This window comes from Myotis daubentonii, chromosome 13 (assembly GCF_963259705.1).
Source record: "Myotis daubentonii chromosome 13, mMyoDau2.1, whole genome shotgun sequence".
Lineage (NCBI taxonomy): Eukaryota > Metazoa > Chordata > Mammalia > Chiroptera > Vespertilionidae > Myotis > Myotis daubentonii.
In genome coordinates this window covers 37931365-37945183 of record NC_081852.1, presented here as the reverse complement: position 1 = coordinate 37945183, position 13819 = coordinate 37931365, and the positions used below count along the sequence as shown (strand labels likewise).

Here is a 13819-nt window from a genome sequence, read left to right as displayed (position 1 = left end):
TTAAAGGCAGGGCCTGAGCGGGAAGAGAAAACTGAAAAGGGAATCGGATCCCCGACGAGGCGGAGTCCAGCTCTAGGAAACGGAAACTTCTGGAAGGGGTGACGGGGACCCCCTACTCCCGCAACCCCCCTCCCTGTCCCCGCGGGGGGTGGGATGAGAGAGGTGGGGGAGAGGGAGCAGGCGGACCTTTGCGGACCTCAGAGTCGTTTCGAGTTAAATTTGCTGCTGGGCCTCTGGACCTTGGTCTCCCTGAGTCCCCGTGCCACTATATTAACCTTTTAAAAATAATAATAGTAATAAAATGACAGGCAGTTCAGTGTTATTTTTGTTGGAAGAGTGGCAGTGATACTCTTTACAGCTTTGTGCATCCTAAGCTGAAACTGAAGCAATACACAACATTGCAATGATGTGTGCACATCTGTGCCATTATTTCCATCGGGTAAATTTAGATTAATTTTGGGGTCAAAATGTCTATGTATTTTAAATTTTGGTAGGTACTGCTGAATAGCTTTGTAGAGAAGTTTATACACCGCCCCGCCCTCACAATTGTATAGTGTTTTGCCTTCTGTGCCCATGCCAACAGTGCTTCCTAAGGTCCCAATAAAGATAGGGGTGGTATTGCCAATCTAAGCAAAAAAGGCTAAATATCTACACATTAAATTTTAGTCCCCTTCGACTTCAAACATCCATCCATTCATTCATTCATTCATTCGTTCATTCAACAAATTGTATGGGACAACTGATAAGAACCACAGGTTGTTCAGGCACTGTTGATAACAGCAATGAATTAAATATACAAAGGATCTATCCTTTATGGAGTTATTTTCTAGTGCACGAGATTAAGATAAAGGACAAAAATACTCATTATATATAAGATAGTTCTATAGCCCTAACCGGTTTGGCTTAGTGGATAGAGCGTTGGCCTGAGGAGTGAAGGGTCCCAGGTTCGATTCCAGTCAAGGGCATGTACCTTGGTTGCAGGCACAACCCCAGTAGGGGGTGTGCAGGAGGCAGCTGATTGATGTTTCTCTCTTATCGATGTTTCTAACTCTCTGTTCCTCTCTGTAAAAAATCAATAAACTTTTTTTTTTAAAGATAGTTCTATGGCAAAAAAGCATAGGGAGGGTTGGAGTTCAGTGTATTTTTCTGTTACAGATGTGGGTGAGGGAAGATTTCACAGAAAGTGGCAATTGAGCAAATGAGTGGATGTGCAGTTAGGGAAGTGTGTGCCGGGCAGAGGAAACAGTATGCATGAAGGCCTAGCGGTAGGAACATAGTTGGCTAGCCCGGATGATGTGGTTGGAGTGAAGAGAGCAGGGAAAAGTTCTAAGACATGAGATCAGAGCGGTAATGTGGATGGTGGTGGCTTGTAGGCTATTGTAATATTTATGTTAAGTATGAAACCACATTTTAGAAGGGTACTGAATGGTGTCAGTAGAAAAATAAACCTAGAATTTCCTTCTTACTAAGGATGTAGAAAAATTGAATAAAGCTCCAATGTTTGAAAATTTTCCAGTGCCTTGACCATGCTTTTTCTTCCTTGTTCCTACTTCTTTCCCTTCCTTTCTCTCAGCTGTATCTGGACAAAGAGACAGTCTCTCCTTATTAAGGTTTGAATGAATAATAAGCAATCAATAGTAAACATCAAAGGAGAAAACCTCCTGGTTATCTACTTATATGTTTTAGAAAGTCAAATTCTGACAGACAAAATCCATCAGTGGGTATTGAACATGCTGACATTACTAGATGGAATTTGAATATCAATCTTTTTTTCACAGACTGTTGGATTGGGTAGATTCTTAGGAAAAATCAAGTGTATTTTTTTTTTTAAATTTCTTCTTATGAACATGTAAAAAACAGCAACTAGAGAAAAAAGGAAATGAAAAGTGAAACCTAGCAACTGATCTAAGATCTGCTTGGGAAAATGAAACTTAAGTAATAGGTAAATACTCCTCAAGTTTCAGAATAAACACTCTGTAAATCAGAGTTTCTTGGCCCTGGTACTATTGACATTTGGGCTGGATAATTCTTTGTTGTAGGAAGCTGTCCCGGGCATTGGAGGATGTTTACCCAGCATCTTTCTATATACCCACTAGATGTCAGTAAAACTCTGTAGTTGTGACAACCAACATTGTCTACAGAAGTTGGCCAGATTCAATTTCTTTTTGCCCTGAGGGGCAGAATTCTCCTCTTCCCTATTATCTTTCCCCAACCTGAGCTGAAAATCACTGCTACGAATAATGCCTTCATAGATGTGCCTATTTCTTAAAAATTACTTTTCACAGTACAGCCTTCAAGAGGTAGGAGGTGGAGTTAGATAGAAGAAATGTTGAATTCAGAGGAATCAGTGTTGGAATTCAGAAAGAGGCCAGCGCGAAAGGATGGAGATCAAGGGGAATGTCAAAGAAGGCATATTCCTTGGAGGATATGACTCCAGTAAAGGTGTCTGTATCACATTTGCTCTGGCTGGGGACTCACACTGATGGTGGGTAATCTAAGTGGAGGCAGGATATAGCTAGAGGTCCTTAGTTCCAATGCAGTTTCACCTCTAGCAGCATCCTGAGAATGGAGACATTGATGGCAAAGGCACCTATCACAGTAGTAAAGTAAATGATATGTGCCCTAGCCTAGGTTCTTGCTAATTGCTACCTACACTATTGCAGGCTCCTGCTCCTTGAGGGTCACCTTGGTCACCCTAGAAACGCAAAGTTCTTTTCCTTTATCTTGTCACTTCTCTGAAAATGTATTATTCTTTTGTTAAGATACTATATAAAACCAAGATCTAACCACCTTTGAGTTACTCATCACTGGGTACTCCCATGTATATGTAAGATGCACATGTTTATCAAGTTTTGTTTGTTTTTCTCTTCTTATTCTGTCTTTCTTAGTCTAAATTACGGGGCCCCAGTCAAGAACCCTAAGATGGGTCTAAAAAAAGAATTTTCCTTACATCACCATAGTATATTTGGTATCTAGCACTGAAAACTATTTGTTGATCAAATGAATGAATCATTTTACTTTATGTGAGTGCGGTGCTTTATTTGCTACAAATTTACTTAACAAACTGTTATTTCTGTTACATAACATTCACAGAGAAATGGTTTATGTCTCTCTTCCTATGTTACACACACAGAGACATATATATTCTGCTTCATTCTTTTTTTGAATACAGATAGTATTTAATCAGGCTTGAGTGCCTGATTGTTCAAAAGTTACATGTTTCTGAAAGCAGCAAGCAGAGATGATTAGTGCACCTTAACGTAAAATCAAATGAAATGTCCACGTGGTCCATATTTCAGCGCCTCAGGAGCATGTCCCACAGCAGCCAGCCTCAGGGCCCGCTCATAGTACTCCAGGGCTTTATTCATTTCTCCTTTCAATTTGTAGATGAACCCAAGGATGCTCAAGCTTTCCATGTCGTCTGCATTTCTTTGAAGTTTCCTTAAAACCACTTTCTCCAAAGAACTGATACTTCTATCTCTCACAGATGATGGCTTTTCTATTTTTATTGCTTTTAAATAATAGATAATTGCATCGACTTCAGATTTCTTTTGAAATTCCTGAAATCGACCATAGCGGAAATATAACTCTTGCATGTTTTCTTCTTCAAGTGATTTCATGCAGAGCACTTTTTGATAAGCGTCTTCAGCTTTTCTATTGTTGCCTGCCTGTATGTACATATCGGCGAGGTGTATATAAACAATTTCAAATGTTGGCTTTTGTTCCACAGCAAATTCAAAATGAGATATGGCTAATCTTACTATTCTGTCGATATTTTCTCTATCCCGTCCTCTAGGCTGCCAGCTTGCAGCTTTGTTTATTAGATAACTTTGTGATCTATAGCAAAGCCCTATCTGGTGATGCAGGAAGGCAGAGGAAGGTGTTGCCCGCAAAGCCTTTTTTAAGAGCTCAAGAGCTTTATCTATAGAGCCTTTTTTTCGGTAAAACTTGGCCGCATATCGAAAGACATAGGTCTGCGAAGATGTGTTGGCCAGTGCTTCTTCAATGTACTTTTCCCCCTCAGCTTCTTGTCCTAGCTCCTGAAGTTTCACTGCGAGGAGAGCCTTAATATATGCATCTTCTGGATTGAGCCTGATGGCCCGTTTTAGGGGCTGCACACAAAATGCCTCATCAACGTGTGATGTTTTGTAAAAGCCATCCAGACGATAGACAACAATTGCATACCCAGCGCTGAATTCAGGGTTTTCAGGGTCCACTTCCAGAGCCTTCTCAAAGCAAGCTTTAGCCCGTTCATAATTCTTTCCTCCACATTTCAGCAAGGCCCATCCTTCCTCACAGTCCATCTCAGGGCATTCCATTGTGTAGCAGGAGGGGCCGGCAAACTTCTTGCAAGTGTTCTCCACCTTGTCCAGGTATATCTGGGCATCTGTCAGTCTGCCCATGTGGTAATACAGCCAGGCATAGTTGCCCCAGGTAACCAGCTTCATCGCGTCTGACTGGCCAGCGTGCTCTGCCTGCATTAAGTCTTCAGCTTCTTTCAAGCTCTCCAGGGCTTCCTTATTCTGGCCATTCAGGTGTTTCACATAGGCCAGTAGGTTGTGTATTCCCACATTGAATTTTGTGTCTAGGAACTCAATTTCATCAAAGACCCTGTTTTCTAAATCATGCAGTTCAGTGTCTTCAATGAGCAATTTCCATGTAAAGTGACATCTCAACTGTTCCAGCCTAGCTTTGACCTGATCTTCATCCGCATTCATACTATGAAAATAAAAGCAGATTTTCTTTGTTAGGTGAGAAACAGCCAATGGAAAGAAGCCAAGTAAGACCCTTCACATATATAGCTTAGCCTTGAAAGGACATACCTGCCTTACTTTTTAATTTTTTTTTAGAGATACTCTACAGTTGGCCCTTGAGTAACACAGGTTTGAACTGGCTGGGCCCGGTTGCACCTAGGTTTGTTTCCATATAGTCAGCCCTTCCTATCATGGGTTTCACGTACAGGCCCTATTTCCAAATATAGTCCCCATTGGGGGTTAGGGCTTCAAATATGAATTGGGGGGTGAGGGCACAATTCAGACCATAGCAATTGTCAAATGTGCCAAGACCATTTAATGGGGAAAGATCAGTGTTTCAACAAATGTGTTGGGAAAACTGATTATCCACACGCAAAAGAATGAAATTAAACCCTTACTTTACAGCAAGCATGTCAAACTCTAGCTGGTGGGCCATATGCCTCATTTATTTAAATGGCCTACCGGCCATGAGATTGACATGCTTGCCTTACAGCCTATAGAAAAAAGAAAAAAGAAAAAGCAATTCAAAAGGGATCAATGACCTAAATGTAAGACCTGAAACTATGAAAATCTTAGAAAAAATAAATTGGGAAATAACTGCATGACATTGTATTTGGCAAGGATTTCTTGGATAGGATACCAAAAGCACAGGGAACAAAAGTAAAAATAGGTTTGCTGCACGTCATCAAAATTTAAAACTTTTGTGCATCAAGGGACATTACCAATACAGTGAAAAGAAAACTCACAGAATGGGAAAATATACTTGCAAATCATGTATCTAATAAGGGATTAATATGCAGATTATATATACAAGACTTACAATTGAACATCAAAAACAAACAACTGATTAAAACATGGGAAAAGGATTAGAGTAGACAATTTCTCCAAAGAAGATATACAAATGGCCAATAAACACACAAAAAGATGTTCAATATCAATCATTAGTGAAATGAAATAAAAACCATAATAAGACACCACTTCACACCCATTAGAATGACTACTATATTTTTAAATACCAGAAAATAACAAGTGTTGGTGAGGATGTGGAGAAATTAGAACCCTTGTGTATAGTGGGAATGGAAAATGGGGCAGCTGCTGTGGAAAATGGTGATGATTCCTCAAAAATTAAGCACACGATTACCATATGATTCAGCAATTTCACTTCTGGGCATATACTCAAAAGAAGTGAAAACAGGAACTGGAACAGATATTTGAATGTTTGTATTCATAGCAGCGTTATTCACAACAGCCAAAAGGTGAAAGCAAAGCAAGTGTCCATCAAGGGATGAATGGATAAGCAAAATGTGGTATATGCATAGAGTGGAATATTATTTAACCTTAAAAAGGAAAGAGCCCTAGCCGGTTTGGCTCAGTGGATAGAGTATCGGCCTGTGGACTGAAGGGTCCCAAATTCAATTCCAGTCAAGGGCACATGCCCATGTTGTGTGATCGATCCCCAGTGGGGGGGATGTAGGAGGCAGCCGATCAATGATTCTCTCTCATCATTGATGTTTCTATCTCTCTAGCTCTCCCTTCTTCTCTGAAATCAATAAAAATATTTTTTTTAAAAAAGGAAAGACATTCTGATACATGCTATAACATGGATGAATCTTGAACACACTATGCTAATTGAAATAAGCTGGTCACAAAAGACCACATATTGTATGTTTTCATTTATAGGAAATATCCACAACAGGCAAATCAATAGAGACAGAAAGTAGATTAACAGTTGCCAGGGCCTGGGTCAAAGGATGGGTGGGGAGTGACTGCTTAATGACTATGAAGTTTCCCTTCAGAGTGATGAAAAATTTCTCTCTCTCTATGTATGTATGCATGCATATGTATGTATATACATTAATTGATTAGGGAGAGGGAGAGAGATAGAAACATCAATGATGAGAGAGAATCATTGATCGACTGCCACCTGCATGCCCCCTGCTGGGGATCGCGCCTGCATCCAAGGTATGTGCCCTTGACCGGAATTGAACCCAGGACCCTTCAGTCCACAGGCCAACGCTCTATCCACTGAGCCAAACCAGGTAGGGTATGAAAACTTTCTTGAAGTAGGTACTGGTGATAGTTGCACAACATTGCAAATGTACTAAATGCCACAAAATTGTATACTCACAATTTGTTAAAATGGTAGATTTTATCTTACATGTATTTTATCACAATAATAAAACTATATTATTAACCTGAACAGAAATTCTTCAAAGTATATATGTATACTTTTCTAGTACATGTACATGTTAAAAAAACACACAAAAGCATTAACATGTAAAAGCTAATTAGTAGGCTGTCTGAACTTACCTCATAAACTCCCAATGGTACTCTTTGAGAAACATTGGTTTAAAGATTAAATAAGGTGTCATGGAATAGAGACTCTGATTCATGTCTCAACTCTATCATTTATTAACTGTGAGATCTCAACATTTTAAAATCTAAGATTCATTATTGCACAATCAGTACGAGTACCTGCCTCACCGTTTCTTTTGAGGGTGAAACGCAATAATTTACACAATAATTTTAGAAGCCAGCTGGCATTTAATGAACATTTAGGAAGTGATGGCTACCTTTATAGTATAATAATAATTACCAGTGACAGCCCTCTCTTTCTGTGGACCAAAGGAGGCGTGGAGGATTGATCAGGGACAGTAATTGTGCATTTTCTGGAACTCTTGCCCCTTCAAAAGTTTACCCACTGGAGTACTGAGGGGAATTTCACAGGTCAATATTGATTTATGTCTTCTTTTAATCTGCTGCTCTCTGGGAGTGTTTGAATCTAGATTCCATTTGGACAATATAGAAATTCCCACATTAGACCCTTTGTTGAAAGAAGACAATACAGTGAACAGCAGCCAAGCCCCGGGGACAGGAGGCTAGCCAGGGTCTGCAGAGCACCTGGCTTCCCCAGGAGGGAGGTCATCTGCTGATCTGAAATCCAGTTGGATTGAAGGAGTTCAGCAGTGCTGACAGTGAGACCAGAAGCCTGCCGAGCAAGGCCTTATCTTCTAGGCAGTGAGCTGCTCCCACCACATCCCCACAATATTTCCCTCCAGGCATCTGAGAGACCTCAGGACCGCAGCCCACACAGCTGTGTGGGTACTGCATTTCTTCCACAGCCAGGAGCCCGCTAAAAGCAATCTCTCTATCCAGACAAACTGTCCATTCCCTCCCTATGTCAGACAGAAGTGAGTTTGGTGGAAAATAGTTTCAGAGATTGGGATCATCTTCTCCCTGTGAAATTCTTTTCCTGTTTCCTTTTCTTTGGACTTTTTAACATGAGGTAAGTTTCCTCAGGGTGATGCTAACAAAAATGAAAATGCCTGAATAAATAAAACAATTTATCTATGTGTGTGACTGTACACACACACACACACACACACACACACACACACTCAGTCCACAAGCAGATGCTCAAACAGAAAAGTGAGGAGACTTGACATCACTGAAACTAAGTCTGTCGAGATAATAATGATTAACCTTTCCCCCCAAAACTTTAGGCAAACAGGCAGAGAAGCAGAGAAATCCATACCTCATGGTTGCTAAGAATTCAGGCAGCAGTTTGCAGTGTTTTGGTTAGCTGGATGGGCTCCACTGAGATCTGTCCAGCCTGTCTTGTAGATTTTCAGGTGACTTTCAGCCCCAGGGCAGGGCTGTATAAGGGAGGTAAACAGCTGACTAACACGGTAAACTGTGGGTATGTTGTTAAAGAATAACTTGAAAACCACAGTGAAAAGGGAAACTGGAAAGTGAAACTGATGCCTTCAGAGTTCCTGCCAGAGAAAATGAAACTAAAGCTGTAAGTGCTTCCTTTGGTTTGTTTTGAGAAGGGATTGAGGTGACCACGGTGAAGAACAGTTTCAGTGATGTGCCAATTCCTCTCCGAGTCTTTACCCTGCCTTATAGAAACCTGGGAGGCAGGAGATGCCAATTATATCAAGTCCACTGAATCTGCAGCCAAGGACACCTATGGCAATTGGCTGTGTGAGCTTGTCAAGGACATGCCCCAGACCTGTGCCTGTTTGTTCATCTGGAAACAGAAATGGTTCATTTTATGGTATACACTTCTGCAAATCTCTTAACTGGAGTTATATGTATATGTATATGTATATGTATATGTATATGTATATGTATATGTATATATCCATATCTATGTATCTATTTCAGAGAGGAAGGAGAGAGAGAGAGATAGAAACATGAAAGTTGAGAGAGCATCGTCTATCGACTGCACCCACCCTACTAGGGATGGAGCCCACAACCCAGGTATGTGCCCTGACTGGAAATAGAACCATGACCTCCTGGTTCATAGGTTGATACTCAACCACTGAGTCACACCGGCTGGCCAGGATAAACTGGAGTCTTAACCCAACTTCGATTCTCTTTTCTGAGATCTTGTGTCTTATGAATTATTCTATGCCTTTGCATACCCTTCTGGAGAATGGTCAGTGACTATAAGAGGCCTGTAACATCTTCCTTATACACAGGAGCAGGGAAAATGTATGTACTACGATCTTTTTTTTTTTTTAATATATTTTATTGATTTTTTTACAGAGAGGAAGGGAGAAGGATAGAGAGCTAGAAACGTCGATGAGAGAGTAACATCCATCAGCTGCCTTCTGCACACCCCCTACTGGGGATGTGCCCGAAACCAAGGTACATGCCCTTGACTGGAATTGAACCTGGGACCCTTGAGTCCACAGGCTGACGCTGTATCCACTGAGCCAAACCAGTTAGGGCTGTACTACGATCTTGAGACTCTAAACAAAACATGTTAATGCTGACCTGGCCTGTTTGGCTCAGTGGTTAGAGTGTCAGCCTGTAGACCGAAGTGTCATCGGTTCAGTTCCCAGTTAATTACATGTACTTGGGTTGCAAGTTTGATTCCCTGCCCTGCAGCATGTAGGAGGCAACCAATTAAGCTTTCTCCCTCATATCAGTCTCTCTCTCTCTCTCTCTCTCTCTCTCTCTCTCTCTCTCTCCTCCATCTCCTCCTCCTCCCCCCTCCCTTTCTTTCCAAAAATCAATGGGAAAAGTATCCTTCAGTGAGGATTAATAACAACAAAAATATTGTTAAAGCTGAATGGCAGTTTTTTCTTATTTTTAATGCTCTCTATGGTAATTGCCTAATGTGTTCTTATTCACCAGACATGATTGTCACACCTATGCAAGAGCATTGTCCAGTCCCTTGGTGCCCATGGCATTCAGGCTTGGCCTGCCCCATCTGGCCCATGTCATCTTCTGTACTTGTGCTGTGTGTGGAAAGAGGTGGAGAAAAATAGGGAGGCTGGGATCCTGGGTACAGATTAGTCTCCTTTTACTGGTGTCTGCCAAGCTCCCGTTTCTCCTGATTTTTCTTTGGAAATGTCTCCACTCTCCTGATACCTGGAGAAAAGTGGTGGTTCCCTGGCAGATTTGCAAAGCAAACTTATGCTTAACCACAGTTAATTTAACCATGGGTGCCCCGACCCGCGCGGCATGCAACGTGGGTACCGTGACGATTCCTGTAAGAGAATGAGAGGATAGGAGACGCGAAGAAATGGAGGCAAGACAGAAATCTGATCAAGCCTCAAATTTTTATTTTACAGTGGCAGAATATATATTGTTCCAGGGACGGGGGTGGGTAGCAGGGGTGGGTAGCAAAGCTTATAGTAATAGCCTATCAGCAAGTGGCAGCTGTTTGCTTGTGGTGTGTGACAAGTGGTGTGCGACGGATTCTTAATTGCTGACCAAACCGCAGGACGTATGTGGTTTCTGGTAACTAGGAGTTACTACCAGAAACTTATTGTTCTTAAGATGGCTTTGCCGTGGTCTCTGGTAACTAGGAGTTACTACCAGAAACTTATTGTTCTTAAGATGGCTTTGACTAGGCCAGTTTCTCCGATAGCTCCCAACACATGGGGGGAGTGTTTACTGAGAGGAGACAATTAGACTGGCTTCACTGGAAAGCTGACACAGGGAAGTGTTGGACCTGGAACATATATATATATTTGAGTACCATTGTCAGCCATGTTTTTCTATGTGGGCTGAAAAGAATAAAAGCAAAGCAAGCTTAGTCACAGAGAAGAATATCAGGTGATTGGGTCAAGAAAAAATAGAGAATTTGAGATAAGAGATGGAAAGTTCTGATGGTATCTCTCACCCACAGCTTCACCATTAAGACCATATGCTGTGTCTTATGAGGTTTCCAGGTGAGTTCTGAGTTGTATGAAATCCGATTATCAATGACTGGACCTGGGGCGAAATTGAAGGGTGTATCTAGTGCTGCAAAACCCCAGTAAACTGGTCAGGGATGGAATCAGATCTGCCTCATACTCTGAAGGAGAACTTAAGCCCATTGTTGCTCATCATGGAGGTTGGTGGCTGGATTCTGGATGACTGCACAGTAAAGGAAGAATTGAGGGAGGCAGCTCCATTTTTTGTTAGCCTCCTATATGTGGAAGAAATCTATAATAAAATATCCTATGTAATAAAGATGTAATATGCAAATGGTCGTTACACCGTGTAGCGTAATGACCGACCACGAAACAACTGGATCACGGATCAGCAGGAGGGTGGGGCAGTGAGCTACAAGTGAGCCTTGGAGAGCTACAGGAGGGGGCAGGGCAGCAAGCTATGAGGAGGGGGAAGGGGGATGGGGGTGGGGCAACGGGAAGAGAGCTACTGGAAGGCAGCAGCGAGCTACTGGCCAGCTACTGGCACACAGATTCATGCACAGGGCTACTAGTATAATATAATATACATCGCTCCTAATTAAGGGCCCAGGATACTATTACTTTGGGTTTCAGCTTGAAAGAAATATAAACAATCCACCTGGTTCAGGGATGAAGGAAACAAGCCAAATACCAAGAGAATCTCTTAATCTCCGATCACTTGGACAGGAAGTAAAAGCAAAGTGCTGTGTTTTGGCTTGGAGAGCCCTCTATTGCTCCAGCCTGGATACCCACATTCTGAGTCAAATTCTAAACTTAACTTTAACTATAGTTCATAGCACTTGAGTTTAAACATTAGCATCTATCTGGCACATAGAAGCATCCAAATAAGAGGTGATGATGATGATGATGATGATGATGTTGTTGATGGTGATTTTAAGTCATCAAGTTAAAGTAATGCTTTCTTCTTTTAAAAAAAAAATGCTACCCATACTTTGTCACTTAAAATAATAAACAGCAGAAGGACAGCTGCAGGAATATTTTCCTCTTAGAAACACTTAGTTGGACACACCGCCAGATCTGAAAAGTTTCTGCTCAATCCCTCCTCCCTAGTTCATTTCTCATCTCAGCCCTCTCCAAATCTAACAGCTTCCACTGGGACACTGGGACTGAACAGAAAGGGCTCATTTCTTGGTGAGCAGAACCCAGTGAACCTCAACCAAGGGAATATTACTTGCAACAGGCAAGGAGAGCACTGGGGACGTCTCCCAAAGCAGTGTCCCCCGGAATGGACAGGGGAATTACCTTTTCTGGGATTAGTTATGCATATTCATCAAAAAGGGGACAGGCCATTACAGGTGGAGGCTGGCTCCTTCCAGCACAGGTGCAGTCTTGTGATCAGCCTTTCAGGGCACAGCCTTGTTCTGCAAGACTGCTCAACAAAGATCGTTAGTTTCACAACTCAGCACCCCTTTTACCTCGATTCTACTGGCCACATCCTGAACGAGTCAGAAAGATCTGCACAAATACAAATTTCTGAATAAGTAAGACAGGTTGCTCCATGTATTGTGACAAAAGTTCAGGCTATAGGAAAGTAATAAATAAATGAATTAGAAACTATCTCCTTTTGGTGAATATGGTGTATTCGGAATTCTTGTGGAGAAAAGCAGTTGGGTTTGTAATTAGATAGAAGGCAAAGAGGCAGACAAAATGTTTCTTTTGTCTTTGCTATGAACTGGCGGTGGTCTTGGTTCCATGGGGTTCTCGCTCAGGCTGGTTAGGTATTCAGAATCGTGCCTCCCTGACATAACCACACCCATGAATGATGCAAGACAGACATGTATTAAAAAGAGAAAAATAGACAAGGAAGAGAGTGTGTGTGTGTGAGTGTGTGTGTGTGTGTGTGTTAACAGTTAGAAAAGAAAACAAGAACTGGAGAAAAGGAAACTTTTAGAAAATGAAATTTCAGCATTGAGCTGATTCCATTCCCAGCAGTCGAGCTAGGATCCGCTCCCTGAATGACTAACCAGTAATGACCAGTAATGATAAGCCACTTCACCTCTATGAGCCTCACTTTCCATATCTGATAAATAACTGCTTTGGAATAGCTTATTAGATCCCAACCCCCTACTGCACAGTAGAATTATCTAGGGAGGTTTTAAGAGTAATGCTAGCCCTAGCTGGTTTGGCTCAGTGGATAGAGCATCAGCCTGCGAACTGAAGGGTCTCAGGTTTGATTCTGGTCAGGGGCACATGCTGGGGTTGCAGGCTCGATCCCCGATGAGGGCATGAAGGAGGCAGCCAATCAACGATTCTCCCTCATCATTGATGTTTCCATATCTCTCCCCTTTCCCTTCCTCTCTGAAATCAATAAAAAATACATATTAAAAAAAAGAGAGAGTAATGCTAACTAGGCCTCATCCCAGACCAATTGATTCTGGGAAGGGGCCCCCAACTTCAATATTAACTTCAACATTAAAGATAAATCCTCAGGTGATTTTGAAGTACACGAGGGCTGGAACTAGGGCTGTGATGATCCCTGGTGTCTATTGTGTGATTGAAATTCCTGACATTTTAGAAAAGATACTGAACAGTTTATTTGGGGTGAAAAAAATATATCCAGATTTTATCCTCACCAAGAATGTAGAAAAATTTAATAGTGCCTTTATTATGTTTTTTTCTTCCTTGTTCTACTTCTTTCCTTCCTTTCTCTCATCTGTATCTGGTCCAAGAGATAATTTTTGCTTATTAAAGTTTAAATGGATAACAAGTAAGCAATCAATGATAAAAATTAGAAGAAAAAAAACCCCTCCTGGCTATCTACTTGTATTGTTTAGAAATTCAAATTCAAAGAGACAAAAACCCCATCAATAATTTTAAAAGAAAATATATTTTCAGGATTGAGAAGAAAGA

General features: G+C 41.4%; 1 protein-coding gene across 1 annotated transcript; it reads right to left on the bottom strand.

Annotated features, from left to right (window-relative positions):
• Positions 1 to 3009: 3009 nt before the first annotated feature.
• LOC132214985 (interferon-induced protein with tetratricopeptide repeats 1-like) lies at positions 3010 to 8430 on the bottom strand. Its single transcript, XM_059662787.1, has 2 exons — positions 8290 to 8430; positions 3010 to 4719 (listed from the first exon to the last, which is right to left on the bottom strand). Exons 1-2 carry the CDS (start codon positions 8292 to 8294, stop codon positions 3267 to 3269), a joined length of 1458 nt encoding a protein of 485 aa, XP_059518770.1. The 5' UTR covers positions 8295 to 8430; the 3' UTR covers positions 3010 to 3266.
• Between the last annotated feature and the right edge of the window lie 5389 nt (positions 8431 to 13819).